Source organism: Oncorhynchus mykiss, chromosome 9 (assembly GCF_013265735.2).
Source record: "Oncorhynchus mykiss isolate Arlee chromosome 9, USDA_OmykA_1.1, whole genome shotgun sequence".
Taxonomy (NCBI): domain Eukaryota; kingdom Metazoa; phylum Chordata; class Actinopteri; order Salmoniformes; family Salmonidae; genus Oncorhynchus; species Oncorhynchus mykiss.
The window spans coordinates 14,808,813-14,828,328 of NC_048573.1; the positions used below are offsets into that span (position 1 = coordinate 14,808,813).

At 39.2% G+C, this 19,516-nt stretch overlaps 1 protein-coding gene across 3 annotated transcripts; it reads left to right on the forward strand.

Annotated features, from left to right (window-relative positions):
• The first annotated feature begins 7,482 nt into the window (after positions 1-7,482).
• On the forward strand, positions 7,483-16,432 carry LOC110531580. 3 transcript variants are annotated; one of them, XM_021614847.2, is made up of 5 exons: positions 7,483-7,719; positions 13,652-13,948; positions 14,086-14,331; positions 14,527-14,672; positions 15,577-16,432. In XM_021614847.2, exons 1-5 carry the CDS (start codon positions 7,653-7,655, stop codon positions 15,937-15,939), a joined length of 1,119 nt encoding a protein of 372 aa, XP_021470522.2. In that variant the 5' UTR covers positions 7,483-7,652; the 3' UTR covers positions 15,940-16,432. The 3 variants fall into 3 exon arrangements, with proteins under 3 accessions (XP_021470522.2, XP_021470523.2, XP_036843288.1); XM_021614848.2 differs by having other exon boundaries at positions 15,680-16,432; XM_036987393.1 differs by lacking the exon at positions 13,652-13,948.
• Positions 16,433-19,516: the final 3,084 nt, after the last annotated feature.

Genomic DNA, 19,516 nt, shown 5'->3' on the forward strand with positions numbered 1-19,516 from the left:
GGATTACAGACCTCTGCCTGCCTTTGACCTGTCTTTTGCCTAACCCCTGTTCATGGCCAATAAACATCTGTGACTGTAACTGTCTGCATCTCGGTCTTATCCTGAGTTCTGATACATGCAATTATCTGTAAGGGAGGTTTTCCAATGCCTAGCAAAGAAGGGTACCTATTGGTAGATGGGTAAAAAAAAGCAGACATTGAATATCCCTTTGAGCATGGTGAAGCTACTAATTACACTTTGGATGGTGTATCTATACACCCAGTCACTACAAAGACACAAGCTTCCTTACTGTCTCAGTTGCCATACAGGAAGATAACTGCTCAGGGATTTCACCATGAGACCAATGGTGACTTTAAAACAGTTACAGAGTTTAATGGCTGTGACAGGAGAAAACTCAGGATGGATCAACAACATTGTTGTTACTCCACAATACTAACCTAAGTGACAAAGTGAAAAGAAGAAAGCCTGTACGGAATAAAAAATATTCCAAAACATGCATCCTATTTGCAACAAGGCACTAAAGTAATACTGTAAAACATGTGGCAAAGCAATTGACTTTTTGTCCACATTACTGAGTACCACTCTCCATATTTCCAAGCATAGTGGTGGCTGAATCATGTTTTCCTACCTCCTATACAGCACATGCTGATTATCGATTTTTCTACTGTATTATTGATTATATGTTTGTTTATTCCATGTGTAACTGTGTTGTTGTATGTGTGGAACTGCTTTGCTTTATCTTGGCTAGGTCGCAGTTGTAAATGAAAACTTGTTCTCAACTAGCCTACCTGGTTAAATAAAGGTGAAATAAAAAAATAAAATAAAAATGTTATGGGTATCCTTAACATGTTAATAATGACTGGGAGTTTTTCAGGATAAAAAAGAAACGGAATGGAGCTAAGCACAGGCTAAATCCTAGAGAAAAACCTGGTTCAGTCTGCTTTCCAGAGATTAATTCACCTTTCAGTAGGACAATAACCTAAAATACAATGCTAATCTACACTTAAGTTGCTTACCAAGAAGACAGTGAATGTTCCTGAGTGGCCGAGTAACAGTTTTTACATAAATCTACTTAGAAATCTATGGCAAGACCTTCAAATGGTTGTCTAACAACAATCCAGGTGCATAATCCAGGTGTGGAAACTATTAGGTATTTACCTAGAAAGTAAAACGTAATTCAAAAAAAAAATTGCCTCAAGGGTGCGAATATTTATGTAAATGAGATATTTCTGTATTTCTTTTTCATTAACTGTGTAAACATTTCGAAAAACATATTTTCACTTTGTCATTATGGGGTACTGTAGATGGGTGAGATGGGTGTAGATGGGTGAGAAAAAATAAATAAAATCCATTTTGAAGATAACACAGCAAAATGTGGAATAAGTGAAGGGGTATGACTACTTTCTGTAAACCCCTTGATGGTTGCTAGGCAGCGCCAGTTAACCATCCTCCTGCGAGTTCTTATCATTGAGGCATGTCACTTCTCCCATCTTTTAACATAGCCCACCACTAAGCATGCACTGTTTTCTTAACTATAAAAGGCATCCGCACCTTTTGGGGGGGGGGGGGTGGGGGGGTACTGTCATACCCTGACCGTAGTTATCTTTTGATTTCTTTATTATTTTGGTTAGGGCAGGGTGTGACGAGGGTGGTTGGTTTATTTTTATATTGTCTAGGTGTTTTTTTTCCTGTCTAGGGTTTTTGTATATCTAGGGGTGTTTGTTAGTCTAGGTTTATAGGTCTATGGTGGCCTGAATTGGTTCCCAATCAGACAGCTGTTTATCGTTGTCTCTGATTGGGATCCTATTTAGGTTGCCATTTTCCATTTTGGTTTTGTGGGTTATTGTCTCTGTGTAATTGCCTGTCAGCAATCGGTTTATATAGCGTCACGGTCGTTTTGTTCTTTCTTTATTAAAAGAAGTATGTATTCATATCACCTTGGTCTCATCAATACGACGAACGTGACATGGATATTATTCTGGATATGACTACTATATTATGCTGATGTTTATCCGACTACAGAAACAACAACCCCACCAGAGGTAGATTCAGTCTATTCTAAGGTGAAGCCACACACAGCCCCCTGTAAGACTAATAGCCATATGCTATTGACAGTTGTGCATGTGTAGGATCTTAATTTGACCAATTTGATCACAGAAGGAAAGTAATCCTGCAGCAAAAGGGAATCTGAACTATTGTGTGTGTAATGTATAATGTGTATAATGGACATTTTTGTAGGGCTTGTTACATTGGTAGTTAGGGAAAATCAAGTCTAAAATTCTAGAATCCTCTTTAATACAGTGTGATCAAATTAAGATCCTACACCTGTATTAAACTTATGGAACTAATGCTCTGATATCAAAGTATGCTGTACCTATTTAAAGTGTTTGTTGCTTTTTAAATTTGAGTAATTTAGCAGATGCTCTTATCCTGAGGGATTTACACGAGCAATTAGGGTTACATGCCTTGAGGTACAGACACATTTTTTCACTTATTCAGTTCGGGGATTCAAACCAGCAACATTTTGGTTGCTCCTAACCACGAGGCTAGCTGTTGCCCTAGATTCATTTATATATTTTATTGCAATAAATAGCAGCTAAAAACTGAGTTACAAAAGTACAAACAAACAAAAAACATCAACACATCTATAAATTGTGAGAGTAATGGAACTGGAAGAGATGATGAATGATCAGGGAAGCAGATTTGATTGTCTAATGATTCTATGAGCAGAGGAGGGAGCCGGTCAGAATAGAAAGACAGTCAGTGTCTGTAGCCTCAGCAGGGCACCATGCTGTCCCCTCATGTCCTCCGTGATCTGGGCTGGTGTTAGTTAGCTTAGCTGACTAGCCACTCCTCTCCACTAACTCTATGTAACTCCCACTTGGGTGATGCTATTTTGCTGCCATAAAGGCACTAGAAGAATAACATTAGCAGTCAGAGTAGCTTATCCACTAGTCCCAGCCATCTCCTCATGCAGTCCTCTCACTTCTTCTGCTTCTCTCCAAACCAGTGTTGTGGCTTTCTAATCCATACAACTCAAAAGTCTCCAAGCTAGCTAGTAAGCCAAAAAACTGGCACAGTCGAACTTAAAATTAAATTATTATTCACGGATTCTGAAAAAGCAATCAAAAAACAAAAAACTGATAGAAAAATTGCAATACGAAATTACTTGAAGGCCCAGCGCACTCGAAAACGTGATTTCCTGTGATATTTATATATACAGTACGTGTTATTACTGTATATCCACCCTATGAGGTTGGACTAATACTGTGAAATTGTGAAAATGATAATACCCTTTTAGTGTTAGATGTTTGAAAGGACTGCCTGATATTTGAGCCTGTTTTGGTGGTATGACGTTATGGCCTACCTGGTGACATCACCAATTTAGTTTCACCCTCCCCACTCAGACGACTAACAGTCAGTCCTACCAACATTGTTGCTTGGGAAATCACTCTTTGCTAAGAAACTATAAGGTACTTAATTGTTACCCATAAATTATTTGGTATTAAGATAAAATCAGTGACATTGGACCGTTAAAAAACAACTAAATATGATTATATGTAAAAATAAAACAAATAAAAAATTATGGGCGCGATCATCCATGGCTGCTATAGTGGTGCCATCATGGCAATTAAAGGACCTCACACTATACTTTAACATTAAACTACTGTTGTTCTAAAAACCATCACACACAAATGCCTTGTGTTTTTTAATTTTGAAATGTGGACATGCACGCCTATGATTGCAAAGGGGTCTTCCAAGAACATGATGGGGTCAACTTGGGGTCATGATAGGGGCTGCACCAAATGTTTGATGTATTATAATAATTGATTATGCTTATGTTATATTAATAGAAGGGGAAGGGCTATTTGACCCCTCCCCTACTACATTTCTAGGGTCCTGGACTACAGATTAGCAATATACATATTCATTATAAGGTTTAATATTGTTCCCCAGTTCATTTATAGTCTTTGCGTCTTTTAAGAACCAGTCTGAGAGATGTGAGTTATTGCAGTCAAAACAGGGTGAGAAAGCGCCTCAAGGCTAAAAGAGATTCATAGACACAGAACCCTGCAGGGGAGTGAAAGAGATAAAATACTAGTCAGACATACCACTATAAAGCAACTAGGAGAATGGAAGATTATTGCTGAGTCCTTAGAAAACACAAACTATTGTCTCTCCTGCAAGTTTGTAAAACTGTATGTGCATGGTCTTGGTTTCATGTGTAGAATGTTTTGACGTAGGCAGTTACATCACTAGGGGTTGACTGCAAGCATATTAAAAGCAACTTGGACTTTTCCTATTTTGCAGAACTCAGGAGAGACATCAGTTGTATGTTTGATCTTTGACTTCTGTCTACAGCTGTATTTTGATTAAAATTGTTATGATTTATAAGTGCACATTTTGAACATTCCTCATTTGTTAAGTAAATAACGATGCCCAGAGAAGTGGAACCAACAAACGCAAGGTCAGACTCATAAGATTGGGTGTGGTATCTACATGGAAATAGTATCAATATTATTATTGTGTTACATTCCATGTATAAATTACCTGACCAGGTCTTGCTAATAGCCTCATCATCCTACAGACGAGGTCACCGTGATTAATGACAGTGTCCCTTCATCGTTGGTAAGGCCACTGTTCCTGTTAGGGGATTTCTGTGTCTGTGTTTATATCCAACACAATCGCACACTAAATTAGTGCAAATATGTACTAAAAGTATTTCAGCAGATGTGTTTTTGTGCATTTTTGTGTGGCGCAATTCGTGTGAAAATAAATTTTGTGCGACTTGATTCATAGAAAAATACATTTTTTTGTGGGACAATCTTCGGAACAGTCTTTCGAAAGTTTTGGGAGCAATGCATTTTGGAAAATTATGTTCTACACTGCCTTTTTTTGTGTCCCATATTAATTTATATTAAAAAACAAATGTGTTAACAACCCAATATTGTTAATCAACCAGGTTGTCACCAAAATACTTATAATAGTAGACTTATGTTTTTAAATGTTTCATTATTAATATCAATACTGTTTTCTATGCTTGTTTTCGCTTAATATTTTATGAGGGTTGCCAGATTGGAGTAAAAAAAACTGTATTTGTCAGGTTTTTGTGTAGTATTGTAATTCGTAGAAAAAGACACATATTTTCGTGCAAATTCATTTGTAGGAAAAAACTTTTGTTGGGGGGCAAACTTCGGAACAGTCTTTTGAAAGTTATTAGATCAATGCATGATGGGCAATGGTGTTCTACACTGCTTTTTTTTTGTGTCCCACAAAAACAAACGTGTTAACACACCGATATAATTGTAATATAATAGTATCCTTGCGTTATTTTTTATTTTATTAATGCCAATACTGTTTTTTATGGTTGTTTTCACTTAACTTTGGGATTCTGGTGCACTTGTAGTAAGGAAGGCCCTTCTTTTGTAGTCAACATTCGGCCTACGCGATTTTCTTCATAACGCATTTCATATTCCGTGGAGCTTACATTACACAATTTTCTTACATGCATTGAGTACAAGTCTCCACTTTTTCATGTATGTTACACCATTTCGTTCATAGAAAATCCTACATCACATCAAATCAGAACAGGATGGATCAACAGTGACTCATAATTCTGGTTTGCATCCAAAAAAATGATAGTTTTTTTGTTTGTTGCTTCATAACACACTTCCATCATTTGTCTATCCATATGATGTGGATGTTGTCGGGTTATCAGATATATAAGCTTCAGTAACAAGCTAACAACATGGTTGTAATAACACTTTAAACAGGTAGTTTGTAAATGTGTAGAATGTGTTTGTTTTGGGTCAACACTGGTAAGTCAACTTATTTAAATTAGACAGTCACAGAGGATTTTCTACTGAATAACTGGTCAGCGCTTAGCACTTTCCATTCAGCTTCAGGCAACTTTGATCACAGCTGGAGTGACTAAGTCTGTCTGTCATGCTCATTGTTGCTTATCCATTGTTCACTAGAAGTATCAATGGAATTACACCCAACTCAAAGTGGAACAAAATAATGCTTCCCACCACTAGACCACATAACTAGACGTGAGCTGGACGTGGATCCAATGCTGCCACCAATGTAACTGAAGAAAGTTAAAGCTGCAACAGGGGCTCTAACCAGGGCTCATACACAGCAAAGTGAGCTCTAACAGCTATTGCCATCAAAGCCTAGTATTCATCTGGGCAGAGGCAGAAGGCCTACAATGATGGCATATGCCTTGTTCTAATAGCCTAAATATATACAGTGGATTTGGAAGGTATTCCCTTTTCCACGTTGTTAAATTACAGCCTTATTCTGAAATGGATTAAATATATTTTTTTCCTCATTAATCTTCACAAAATACCGCATTATGACAAAGAAAAATTAGGTTTTTAGAATGTTTGCAAATGTATTAAAAATAAGGGGGACTTTGTCAGTAAGTTAGGACCCATTTCCTCCTGAAAACGCACAAGTGGGCGGGTTTTTCATGTACCTCAGCCACACTGAGCAATGAGCATCGAAGATAACTCATGCAAACTCTTCTGCAGGCATGCAACACCTACATGCAAATTCACACACACAGAGTTCTGATACCATCAGCCTGATCAGCACAGTAACAGACCCCAAACACTGTCGTGGCTGAATCAGAATTAGTTAGGTAGCATTGATAAATAAGATGTTTTATCAATTTTCATAAGTATGCTTATGTGGGAAAAGTCACTTGGGCCCCGGAGAGGGGAGAGGTCAGGCTTGTCTTCATATGTGAATGTATCTTTTAAACCACATGAAGGGATGTTTGAGAGGGAATCAATTATCTCTTGGCTCCACAATGTCTGTGTGCTAGTCACTCCCTACTTTTCCCATTTGGTGGAAGACTATGGCAGTGTCTGGAACTATTGTATGTCCCCTCTGATGTTGCCCTTATTTTGACCTAGTATATGACCTAAGAGGCTCACTGTCATTTTTGATCTTGTCCAGGAGGAGGTGTATTTGAGATGGGAGTATCTAGAATTGACAATTGATATATGCCATTGGATGAGGTAATGGTTTGGTAGTATGTTGTACCAAGAACGAGATAAGAACTTAGTTTAGGAGACCAAACGGAACGATAATTTATAGCTAATGCTATCTGGCTATGGGATACTCCTCTTTCAAGTAAAAGGCACTTTGTGAAATTCCTATTATCTGTGGTTTGTCATGTCGACTAGGGGGTGGATCTTTGCTATAAAAGATCTCAGTTGCCATTTTGTAAACACTCTCAGATAATTCATTTATAGACACTGAACTGATCTGAGAGTCACAGGGCTATGGTGAAGCTCATATAATTAAAGATGGACTTTATAATATAACTCTGACTTGTGTGTGGTTTGCTCTCTCAATGTTTAGTAATACAGGAAATTACCACGACAACACACCCACTCCTCTTGGTCTAACTCTCAAGCTGAGTGAAAGGGGATTTTCAGAGAATGACTATAGAGTGTGACTTCCTTTTCAGCTAACATACAAAGCCGCCCTTCAACTAACACGACAAAGGCCCCCTTCTACTAGCTACCTGCCTCATCAAAATAAATATCTTCTCTAATCTCTCTTCTCTGTGTGTTTTGGTGAGTCTAGCAAGCTACTTGTCAGTCATAGAGAAAACAGACTTACAACTCCTAACAGAGATGTCTGGTGGTCCCCTCTCCTGCTTCTCCAAACAGGGAATACTCCTACTCTCTATCCTCCACCATGGTACGTTTTGTGTGGATTATTTACTTTCTCCTGCTCATGTTTTGTATCTATTAAATGTGCTTGCTTGCATGATAATGTCAGGAATACAGTTAAACAATTAACTTCTTTGTTGGTTTTTACATGGTGTGTTGAATGTACTGTAGTATGACTAGTCATCAGTGATTGTGTGTTAAAGTGATACTTGCATGACAAAGTTAGGAATACCGTTAGCTCTCTCTAACTTCTTGTTCGTTTTTTCGTGGTGTGTGATACCGTATATTGATGCTGCATGTTTTTAATGAAACACACTCACATATATTTGATGAGTGTCATTGGTGTGGTTGGGTCAGCAGCTCTTGCAGTGCTTCCAGAAAGCAAGATCTTATGATCCTGTGCTAGATGCATGTGATTCGTTTAATTAAAGGCGATACTGGATTGTATCCAATTATTGTTTATAAGTTGTCACTTACAACAACAAAAAAATAGGTAAATAATAAGACAAGGACAAGTACAGATATTTTATTTCTTACTTCATGACAGAGTTATTTCTTGTTTAACAATATATGATTGTAAACTTCCCCCTGCAGGCCAATCAAACCTTCTGCATCTTATTAATAACAATTTATAATGCAGTATATGGTTGTAGACTGCCATGTAATAATCCCCATTTCCCATGTGTACAGTGCATTGGGAAAGTATTCAGACCCCTTGACTTTTTCCAAATGTTGTTACATTACAGCCTTATTCTAAAAAACATAAATACCTAATGTACATGTGTTTTCAGACCCTTTGCTATGAGACTTGAAATTGAACTCAGGTGCATCCTGTTTCCATTGATCATCCTTGAGATATTTCTACAACTTGATTGGAGTTCACCTGTGGTAAATTCAATTGATTTGACATGCTTTGGAAAACCACACACCTGTCTATATAAGGTCCCACAGTTGACAGTGCATGTCAGAGTAAAAACCAAGCCATGAAGTTGAAGGAATTGTCTATATACCTCCGAGACAGGAGTGTGTTGAGGCACTGATCTGGGGAAGGGTACCAAAACATATCTGCAGCATTGAAGGTCCCCAAGAACACAGTGGCGTCCATCCTTCTGAAATGGAAGAAGTTTGGAACCACCAAGACTCTTCCTAGAGCTGGCCGCCCGTCCAAACTGAGCAATAGGGGAAGAAGGGCTTGGTCGGGGAGGTGACCAAGAACCCGATGGTCACTCTGACAGAGCTCCAGAGTTCCTATGTGAAGATTGGAGAATCTTCCGGAAGGACAACCATCTCTGCAGTACTCCACCAATCAGGCCTTTATGGTAGAGTAGCCAGATGGAAGCCACTCATCAGTAAAAGGCACATGAGAGCCCGGTTGGAGTTTGCCAAAAGGCAGCTAAATGACTCTCAGACCATTAGAAACAACATTCTCTGGTCTGATGAAACCTTTACATTTCAATTGCGCTATAAAGCACCTCTTCAGCGGTAAGGATTTAGTTTGGATTTTGAAAATGTGCCTCTAAAATGGCATTCTCATCACAAAGTCAGAATTACACGAGACTAATCTCTTGACAGACATTTGAAGCTAAGCTAGCCATCTTGAGGATTTGATCCTGGCTCTTGAGAATGGTCTTACACCTTTTAAAGAGAGGCAAAGATAGTATTTAATTCTCTCATTGAGTTTGTTGTTAATGTTGATTTAAAGGATGAACTTATTTAATAATCACTTAACTGTTTGGTAAACCTATAGACTTTAAACTGGTTTGTTTACAACAGATTATGTGAACTACATGGAAGTTGAATTGCGAATAGTTATAAGTGAACTGTGGGCAGCAGGTAGCCTAGTGGTTAGAGTGTTGGGCCAGCAACCGAAAGAGTGCTAGATCAAATCCCTGAGCTGACAAGGTAAAAATCAGTCGTTCTGCTCCTGAACAAGGCAATTCCTAGGCCGTCATTGTAAATAAGAATTTGTTTTTAACTAACTTGCCTAGTTAAATAAATACCCCCAAGACAATTTAACCTTTCAATAGCTGGGGGTAAGCTTTTTGTTTGTCTGTAAATTTCTCACTCATCATTATTCACGATTCATTCAGGATTATCCATAATCATTGCAGCATCTTCATTAATGTAGACGTGTTTAGAAACGTATTGTATTCTTATTTGCAATAAAAGTGACCCCAAAATAACACAATACATTATATACCATACATTTCTGTTTTGCACAAAATAATCTGAAACACAACCAAAACGAATAGCAAATGCATCCAACAGATTTGTAGAGTTACAAGCTTGTTGTAGTCATTGCATGCTATGAATATGGGACCAATTAACTTTGTACTTTTTTAATACACATACGTGAATTTGTCTGAATACTTTTGGTCTCCTGAAATAGCGGGACTATGCACAAAAAAAGTGTTGTTATTTCTAAATGGTTCACATGATGTGGATGAAAATACATTGAAATTAAAGCTTTACAGTCTGGAAGTTAACCTCATAATCATTGCTTGATTTCAAATCTGTCCTCTGCTGTCGTATTGCTCTCTTATATGTATTGCTATCCTACATCTTAAAGATAGTTCAAGTATGTGTATACTTGGTGTGTAAGTGTTAGAATGTTTCACCAGCTCCTCTGAGGTAATCCAACCATAACATTCATTTTATGATTGTTTAGTATACATCTCATGTATTCTATAATCTCATGACAGATCTCACTATTGACATTGAGTTCTTAAGGATCCGCTCTTACTTAGTATCTCTTAAGGATCTGCAATAGCATCGAATAGTCCCCGCGATATGCAACTGTTCAGGGAAGTCAGGAACCAATACACGCATTCAGTCAAGAAAGCAAAGGCCAGCTTTTTCAGGCAGAAATTTGCATCCTGTAGCTCTAACTCCCAAAAGTTCTGGGACTGTCAGGTGCGTGAATGAGGACCCAAAAGCGAATTAACAAAACAGAGTTTCTTTAATGACGAAACACACGTAGGCTCAGATGGACAGGCAGATTCCGACAGGACAGGACAAGGTTAGATGAACAGGCAGATTCCGACAGGACAGGACAAGGTTGCAGCAAACACGACGATAGTCTGGTTCAGGCATGAGTAACACAAACGAGAATCTGACAAAGACAGAAACAGGAACAGAGAGAGATATAGAGACCTAATCAGAGGGAAAAAGGGAACAGGTGGGAAAAGGGGTGAACGAGGTAGTTAGAGGAGACAAGGAACAGCTGGGGGAAAGAGGGGAAGAAAAGGTAACCTAATACGACCAGCAGAGGGAGACAGGGTGAAGAGTAAGAACAGGAACAGGACACAACATGACAATACATGACAGGGACACTGTAAAGTCCATGGACCCAAACTGTTACAGACCTATATCCATCCTGCCCTGCCTATCTAAGGTCTTCGAAAGCCAAGTCAACAAACAGGTCACTGACCATCTCGAATCCCACCGTACCTTCTCCGCTGTGCAATCTGGTTTCCGAGCCGGTCACGGGTGCACCTCAGCCACTCTCAAGGTACTAAAAGATATCATAACCGCCATCGATAAAAGACAGTACTGTGCAGCCGTCTTCATCGACCTGGCCAAGGCTTTCAACTCTGTCAATCACCATATTCTTATCGGCAGACTCAGTAGCCTCGGTTTTTCTAATGACTGCCTTGCCTGGTTCACCAACTACTTTGCAGACAGAGTTCAGTGTGTCAAATCGGAGGGCATGTTGTCAGGTCCTCTGGCAGTCTCTATGGGGGTGCCACAGGGTTCAATTCTCGGCCGACTCTTTTCTCTGTATATATCAATGATGTTGCTCTTGCTGCGGGCGATTCCCTGATCCACCTCTACGCAGATGACAACATTCTGTATACTTCCGGCCCTTCCTTGGACACTGTGCTATCTAACCTCCAAACGAGCTTCAATGCCATACAACACTCCTTCTGTGGCCTCCAACTGCTCTTAAACGCTAGTAAAACCAAATGCATGCTTTTCAACCGTTCGCTGCCTGCACCCGCACGCCCGACTAGCATCACCACCCTGGATGGTTCCGACCTAGAATATGTGGACATCTATAAGTACCTAGGTGTCTGGCTAGACTGTAAACTCTCCTTCCAGACTCATATCAAACATCTCCAATCTAAAATCAAATTTAGAGAAGGCTTTCTATTCCGCAACAAAGCCTCCTTCACTCACGCCGCCAAACTTACCCTAGTAAAACTGACTATCCTACCATTCCTCGACTTCGGCGATGTCATCTACAAAATAGCTTCCAACACTCTACTCAGCAAACTGGATGCAGTTTATCACAGTGCCATTTGTTTTGTTACGAAGGTCATCTACAAGTCCATGCTAGGTAAAGCTCCGCCTTATCTAAGTTTACTGGTCACAATGGCAACACCCACCCCTGGCACGCGCTCCAGCAGGTGTATCTCACCGATCATCCCTAAAGCTAACACCTCATTTGGCCGCCTTTCGTTCCAGTTCTCTGCTGCCTGTGACTGGAACGAATTGCAAAAATCGCTGAAGTTGGAGACTTATCTCCCTCACCAACTTCAAACACCTGCTATCTGAGCAGCTAACCAATCGCTGCAGCTGTACATAGTCTATCGGTAAATAGCCCACCCAATTTACCTACCTCATCGCCATACTGTTTATATTTATTTACTTTTCTGCTCTTTTGCACACCAGTATCTCTACCTGTACATGACCATCTGATCATGTATCACTCCAGTGTTAATCTGCAAAATTTTAATTATTCGCCTACCTCCTCATGCCTTTTGCACACAATGTATATAGACTCCCCTTTTTTTCTACTGTGTTATTGACTTGTTAATTGTTTACTCCATGTGTAACTCTGTGTTGTCTGTTCACACTGCTATGCTTTATCTTGGCCAGGTCGCAGTTGTAAATGAGAACTTGTTCTCAACTAGCCTACCTGGTTAAATAAAGGCAAAATAAAAATAAAATAATAAGGATCTGCCCCTTTTTTTAAATTTTAGCCTAAAATGGCCTTTCTGCCTTTTGTACCTACCTTTTAAGCATTGCAAAGATGATGGCACAAAAGAAATACAAAGAAATACTGTTTTCTCTTTGTATTATCTTCTACCAGATCTAATGTGTTATATTCTCCTACATTATTTTCACATTTCCCACAAACTTCTAAGTGTTTCCTTTCAAATGGTATCAAGAATATTCATATCCTTGCTTCAGGTCCTGAGCTACAGGCAGTTAGATTTGGGATTGTCATTTTAGACTAAAATTGAAAAAAAGGGACGGATCCTTATGAGACATTAAGTAAGAGTAGTCGGATTCAGTAACAGTAAGAAAAAGAAAAGAAAAGACAATCATATTAAAAGTAATGTGAGAATTGCGTTGTGGAAAGCTTTTATACTGATCAAAAATAGAACTACAAAATGTAAAGTGTTGGTCCTGAAATAAAAGATCCCAGAAATGTTCCATGCGAACAAAACGCTAATTTCTCTCAAATTATATACAAATTTGTTTACATCCCTGTTAGTGAGCATTTCTCCTTTGCCAATATAATCCATCCACCTGACAGGTGTGGCATATCAAGAAGCTGATTAAACCGCATGATCATTACACAGGTGCACCTTGTGCTGGGGGTAATAAAAGGTGACTTTAAAATGTGCAGTTTTGTCTCACATTTTGTCTCCACCAAAGCTGTTGCCAGATACTTTAATGTTCATTTCTCTACCATAAGCCACCTCAAATATAATTTTAGAGAATTTGGCTGCACGTCCAAACGGCCTCACAACCGCAGCCCAAGTCCTCCACATCCGGTGCTGAGGACTATTTCTGTCTGTAATAAAATGTATTTCAATTGACTGATTTCCTTAAATTAACTGTAACTCAGTAAAAACATGTATTTCTAGATTAACACTTATTAAGATTATCCCGATCTGAATAAACAGGTGCAAACTCAGAGCCCAGTGAACCTCTTCCTCTCTCTTTAGGGACCTGGGCTGATGTATATCCAAAGGACCAGTATGGCTTGAAGGGAGGTTCGGTGTGTCTGGCTGTTGCAAAACCACCTGAGGAACTTAAAGGATTTAGCTGGAAGGTCAATAGTACTGTAATAGTTGATGATAAAGAGATCTCTCCTAAATACAAGGAGAAGGTAGATTATAACCCAGTGAACCACACTCTGTGCATTAAGAATCTGACAGACACAGACAGTGGAATTTACATTGCAAATGCAAAGAAAAAAGATTGGACAGATTCAACGTCTTCATACAAACTTAAGGTGTTGGGTGAGTTTTGTGATTTGATGTGTTTTGGTAGCCTGCTATGTGTTTCTGCTTTGTTTCAAAAAGCTAATCTCCTTTAAAGTGTCTTCACCAGTCATACATGTAAAATGTATCTTTCTGAACTGTGTTGGTTGTTGTAGAAGCTGTTCCCATTCCAGCCATGCAGGTGACATACTACAACTCAAGTACAGGACTTTGTAACATCACAGTGAATTGTTCAGGCTGGATGTTTTCTGTCTGTGATGGAGGTCAGTGCCCACTGTACCAGGATTCTCTGTCAGTCTCTGAGGTCAACATCACTGTTTCCAGTGGTAATGGATTCATCCAGTGTATCGTCAACAATCATGTCAGTGCAGAGACCAAATCACAACGAATGAAGGACACATGTAGGTTTAATGAACTCCCTTCCACTTCCTGTGCATTCGCCTATCATTATAAAAAAATCAACAAAGTTTTAACACCATTCCAGATATATTTTTCTCCAGACAAAATGTGGATCATGCTGTTTTTGTGTGTATATGTGTGTTTGTGTATGTCATGTAAATGTGTATGTGTTTATGTGTGTGTGTGTGACATCTCAGGTATTGGTGAGAAGAAGGGGATCGCTGCAGCATCACTAGTTGGCATCATTGTGGGCATTGCTACCGGTGGATTATTCTTAGTTGGTGTAGGATGCATCATATCAACCAGAAGATGGCGATCCCCTAAAGAGAAACTGCCACTGAAGGTACCCTCTCTATGATGAATCTATGTTTAAACAACCGTAGAGGCTATTGATGCACCGGTGCATAAATTTAAGTAACATAATAATAAAATCCACATATAAATCTGTCAGGTTAAGCTAGAGAATCAGTTTTTTTTGCATGGGCTGCATCTCAATCAACAGCAGATGTGGAATGGCGCCATAGGCGGATGTGGTAGATTGAGATGCAGCCCATGCTACAGCAGTGTTTGTCAAACCAAAAGACATTCCTAAAATTGGTTGTCCCAGGAAAACGTTTGTAGTGTCTGAACGGTTTAGGCTACAAACTAGTGTGACCCCACTGAGGAAAGGGGAGATTTTGTTGTTCTCCATTTTGCTCTACGACCTGTTTGAAGGTAGCCAGTATCAATCAATCAAATGTATTTATAAATCCCTTTTTACATCAGCTGATGTCACAAAGTGCTGTACAGAAACCCAGCCTAAAACTCCAAACAGCAAGCAATGCAGGTATAGAAGCACGGTGTCTATGAAAAACTCCCTAGAAAGGCCAAAACCTAGGAAGAAACCTAAAGAGGAACCAGGCTTTGAGGGGCGGCCAGTCCTCTTCTGGCTGTGCCGGGTGGAGATTATAACAGAACATGGCCAAGATGTTCAAATGTTCAAAGATGACCAGCAGGGTCAAATAATAATTATCGGTACTGGTTTAAAAAAATTATGAAAGTATGGAGGTATTCTTGTGCCTCCAACAAAAATGTGTTAAATATGTGTCAAGGCCAAATTCAATGTTTTATCAAAACATTTATAAAATCAAATAGCTAAATGACCCATGGTATGACCATCTTAAAGCAATTCCCCAACCTCCCAACGTCTTAGACTCTTGAGAAATGTATACAACATTTGCATGTTATGATTACTTATCTCCTAACAGGCCGTTGTTCCAGAAGTTGACAACCCAGTGAGCACTATACCAGGAAGACCAGAACCCCAGAACACCCCTGGATCTGAGGTGACATCTATCTATGTTACTGCAGGCAGACCAGGAGCAGTACCAGCATCAGCAGAAGGAGAAGAGGGGCATCCAGGGGACAAGGAGTACACTTCACCAGAAGAGAGGATAGAACCACAGTCCCCCCCACAGGCAGAGACATTCTACAGCACCCTACAGATACAAGCTGCAGTACAGCGCCACCCAGTGGGCAAAGGAAATAATCTAAAGAAACCAGACACGGTGTACTGCACAATAGGATATTACCCCTCCATCCTTCTCAGAGACCCACTGATGTTACTTTGATAAAGATTTAACCCATAGACTCAGGTACCGAATGCAAACACAGGGGAAATTATGAAGGAGAGAGAGAATTCTGACAAAAACATTTGTTTGTTTATATCTAAATTCATCCAAATTCAAAGTGGCAATCTGCGATTGCTACGTACTTTTACATGAATTGTATATAACTATTGATTCCTGCAGAATACAACATATGCTTGTTTAACTCCATTGTTTGTAAAAATTGTAATTAAATTGGTGGCAGGGTACCCGTGTTATTATTATTTGAACTGCAGTTTTCCCCTTTAACGATAGATTGTTCTGCATACTGTCTTATTTCTGTAAATGAAAACTAAAACATGCAGATGAATACAGTATCACCGTACATGCTTTAAAATAACTTTTATACACAAAACAGCTGAATTGAAAATGGGAAACCCATCCAATCAATCAAATTGACCAATCAATAAATAAATACATAAACCAATCATTCAATGAATAAATTAATCAAGCAACAACCAACCTAGTATGTAATAATGTTTCTTTTTTTTTATACATAATGTCTAATTATTTTATAGGATGAGAAATCATATTTACAAATATAACTATAAAAGGTATCTGTCACATCCAGCTGGTTATGTGGAGGAACTACAGATATGTCAGTCAATTCTGACTAAAAGCATTTGTCCTGTGGACAAAATCTCACATATCGGAGTGGCTGCAGTTCTGGATTTTCTGAAAACCCAGATTTGACGCAGCGCTCCACTGCCGCTTCCCCTCCTTGATTGGAGATGATCGCCTTTGGCTCGTGTAGCCATAGAGAGATAGAGAACTTTAGTGCCCAAAATATAATTTTAGCATGGTCAGCGCCATTGAGGGCTTTCACGATTTTGAAGAAGTCAACTGGGTGGGACTTCTATGGGTTAAGGAAGGATCACATAATTCCATCCAGGTCATCAGGAGTGATCAGAAAATGAATTATACTTGTGAGCAAACATTCCATAACTGCAGGTGGCAGTAAAAAGCCAACCAGGGTTTATACCTCTTCAAATAAGACATTCATTTTGTTTACCAACTCATAAAAGTAGTAGAAGAAGAACTTTACTACTTCAAAATGGAGATGCTCTCTCAGACGCCATAATGGGATAGATACAATGTTGCTTTCTCTGACTATGTCTATGGGTGTAGCCTACAAACTAAATGTTGTACAAAACGGACATGGTTGACAGGTCTTGCAGACAGGCAGTCAAAGTAGTCGTGTTATTTTCCAGCAACTCTGGCTGCGATATGGCAGCAACTACAAAGATTAGCCTACATCATCACACAAAACGCAGATTCTATTTGCTCCAATGCAATGTGTGGAGACTGCATCCTACCGGTGCAACTACAATTGCCTTTAAAACAGACAGAGAAGGTTGTAACCTGTTCGTTTTAAATGAGGCAGAGACTTAGGCTTAGGCTACATCTCCATGTTTCAGAGGATGGTGAGTAAAGAGAGAAACGTGAAGGGAGGTTGAGTGTGAACAGCAGCTACGTAGAAATAATGTGTGTGTGTGAAAACAGAACGTGATCCAGATCCGTAGCTTTAAGAAGAGGTTTCCAGAGCGGTGGTCCTCAAATACAGTGAAATATAGCTAGTACTCTGCGTTAACATCCACATCATACATTATGGGTTAGTTTTCCTGGACATAGATTAAGTCTAGTCCCAGACTATAAACTATGTTAAATGGAGAATCGTCCTTGAATATGCTTCTTAGTCCAGAACGGAATGAAATGGATTACAAACCAACCCAGTTGCTTAGTGTTAGTTTAGCTTTTTTTCCTTTTACATTGGAATATATGTATTGGAGATATATGTTAATAATACTAAAATAACTTTAACTTGATATAAAATGGTACTTTACACCATGGAGATGAATGTGTAAAGTCATGTGGCTGCGTGTTTGTGTGTGCGTGCCTGTGTTCATGCATGGGTTTGTGTGTACCTGTGTGTGCGTGTGTGAGTGTGCTATGCATCTTTATGTTTCAGTCAATGTGATTGTGTGTCTGCATGTAGGTGTGATTTAACATATGTATGTTCATATGTTTACTGAACAAAAAATATAAAACGCAACGTGCAACAATTTCAAAGATTTTACTCAGTTAAAATTCATATGAATGAAATCAGCCAATTGAAATAAACTCATTAGGCCCTAATCTATGAATTTCATAGGACAGGAAATACAGATATGTTAAAATTAGCTGAAATCTTTTTTTTTTTTTACCAAGTAACACTACTCAAAATACACCCAATTGGGAGAATAACCCAAGATGTATTTCTCACATGCACAAGTACAGTAAAATGCTTAACTTGCGAGCCCTTCCCAACAATGCATTATTCAATATCAAAATAGTAGAACATTTTTTTTTTTACAAAAACAAGAGAAATAAGAAAGAAAAAATAAGAAATTAATACAGGAGAGTGTAAGCTATATACAGGGTCTGTGTGAGTACCAAGCTATATGCAAGCTATATACAGGGTCCGTGTGAGTACCAAGCTATATGTAAGCTATATACAGGATCCGTGTCTGTACCAAGCTATATGTAAGCTATATACAGGGTCCATGTCAGTACCAAGCTATATGTAAGCTATATACAGGGTCAGTGTCAGTACCAAGCTATATATGTACAGTGGGGCCAAAAAATATTTAGTCAGCCACCAATTGTGCAAGTTCTCCCACTTAAAAAGATGAGAGAGGCCTGTAATTTTCATCATAGGTACACTTCAACTATGACAGACAAAATGAGAAAAAAAATCCAGAAAATCACATTGTAGGATTTTGAATGAATTTATTTGCAAATTATGTTGGAAAATAAGTAGTTGGTCTCCTACAAACAAGCAAGATTTCTGGCTCTCACAGACCTGTAACTTCTTCTTTAAGAGGCTCCTCTGTCCTCCACTCGTTACCTGTATTAATGGCACCTGTTTGAACTTGTTATCAGTATAAAAGACACCTGTCCACAACCTCAAACAGTCACACTCCAAACTCCACTATGGCCAAGACCAAAGAGCTGTCAAAGGACACCAGAAACAAAATTGTAGACCTGCACCAGGCTGGGAAGACTGAATCTGCAATAGGTAAGCAGCTTGGTTTGAAGAAATCAACTGTGGGAGCAATTATTAGGAAATGGAAGACATACAAGACCACTGATAATCTCCCTCGATCTGGGGCTCGCAAGATCTCACCCCGTGGGGTCAAAATGATCACATGAATGAATGAATGAACGGTGAGCAAAAACGGTGAGCAAAAATCCCAGAACCACACGGGGGGACCTAGTGAATGACCTGCAGAGAGCTGGGACCAAAGTAACAAAGCCTACCATCAGTAACACACTACGCCGCCAGGGACTCAAATCCTGCAGTGCTAGACGTGTCCCCCTGCTTAAGCCAGTACATGTCCAGGCCCGTCTGAAGTTTGCTAGAGAGCAATCATACAATCATTTGCCAAAGCACATCCCAGATAGCCTCTCAATCCCTAACAGGTACCATATACCCACACATGTATAAATCAGTAATGTACTGAACCTTGTACACACTGTAAAATAGAAAATAGAAAACAGT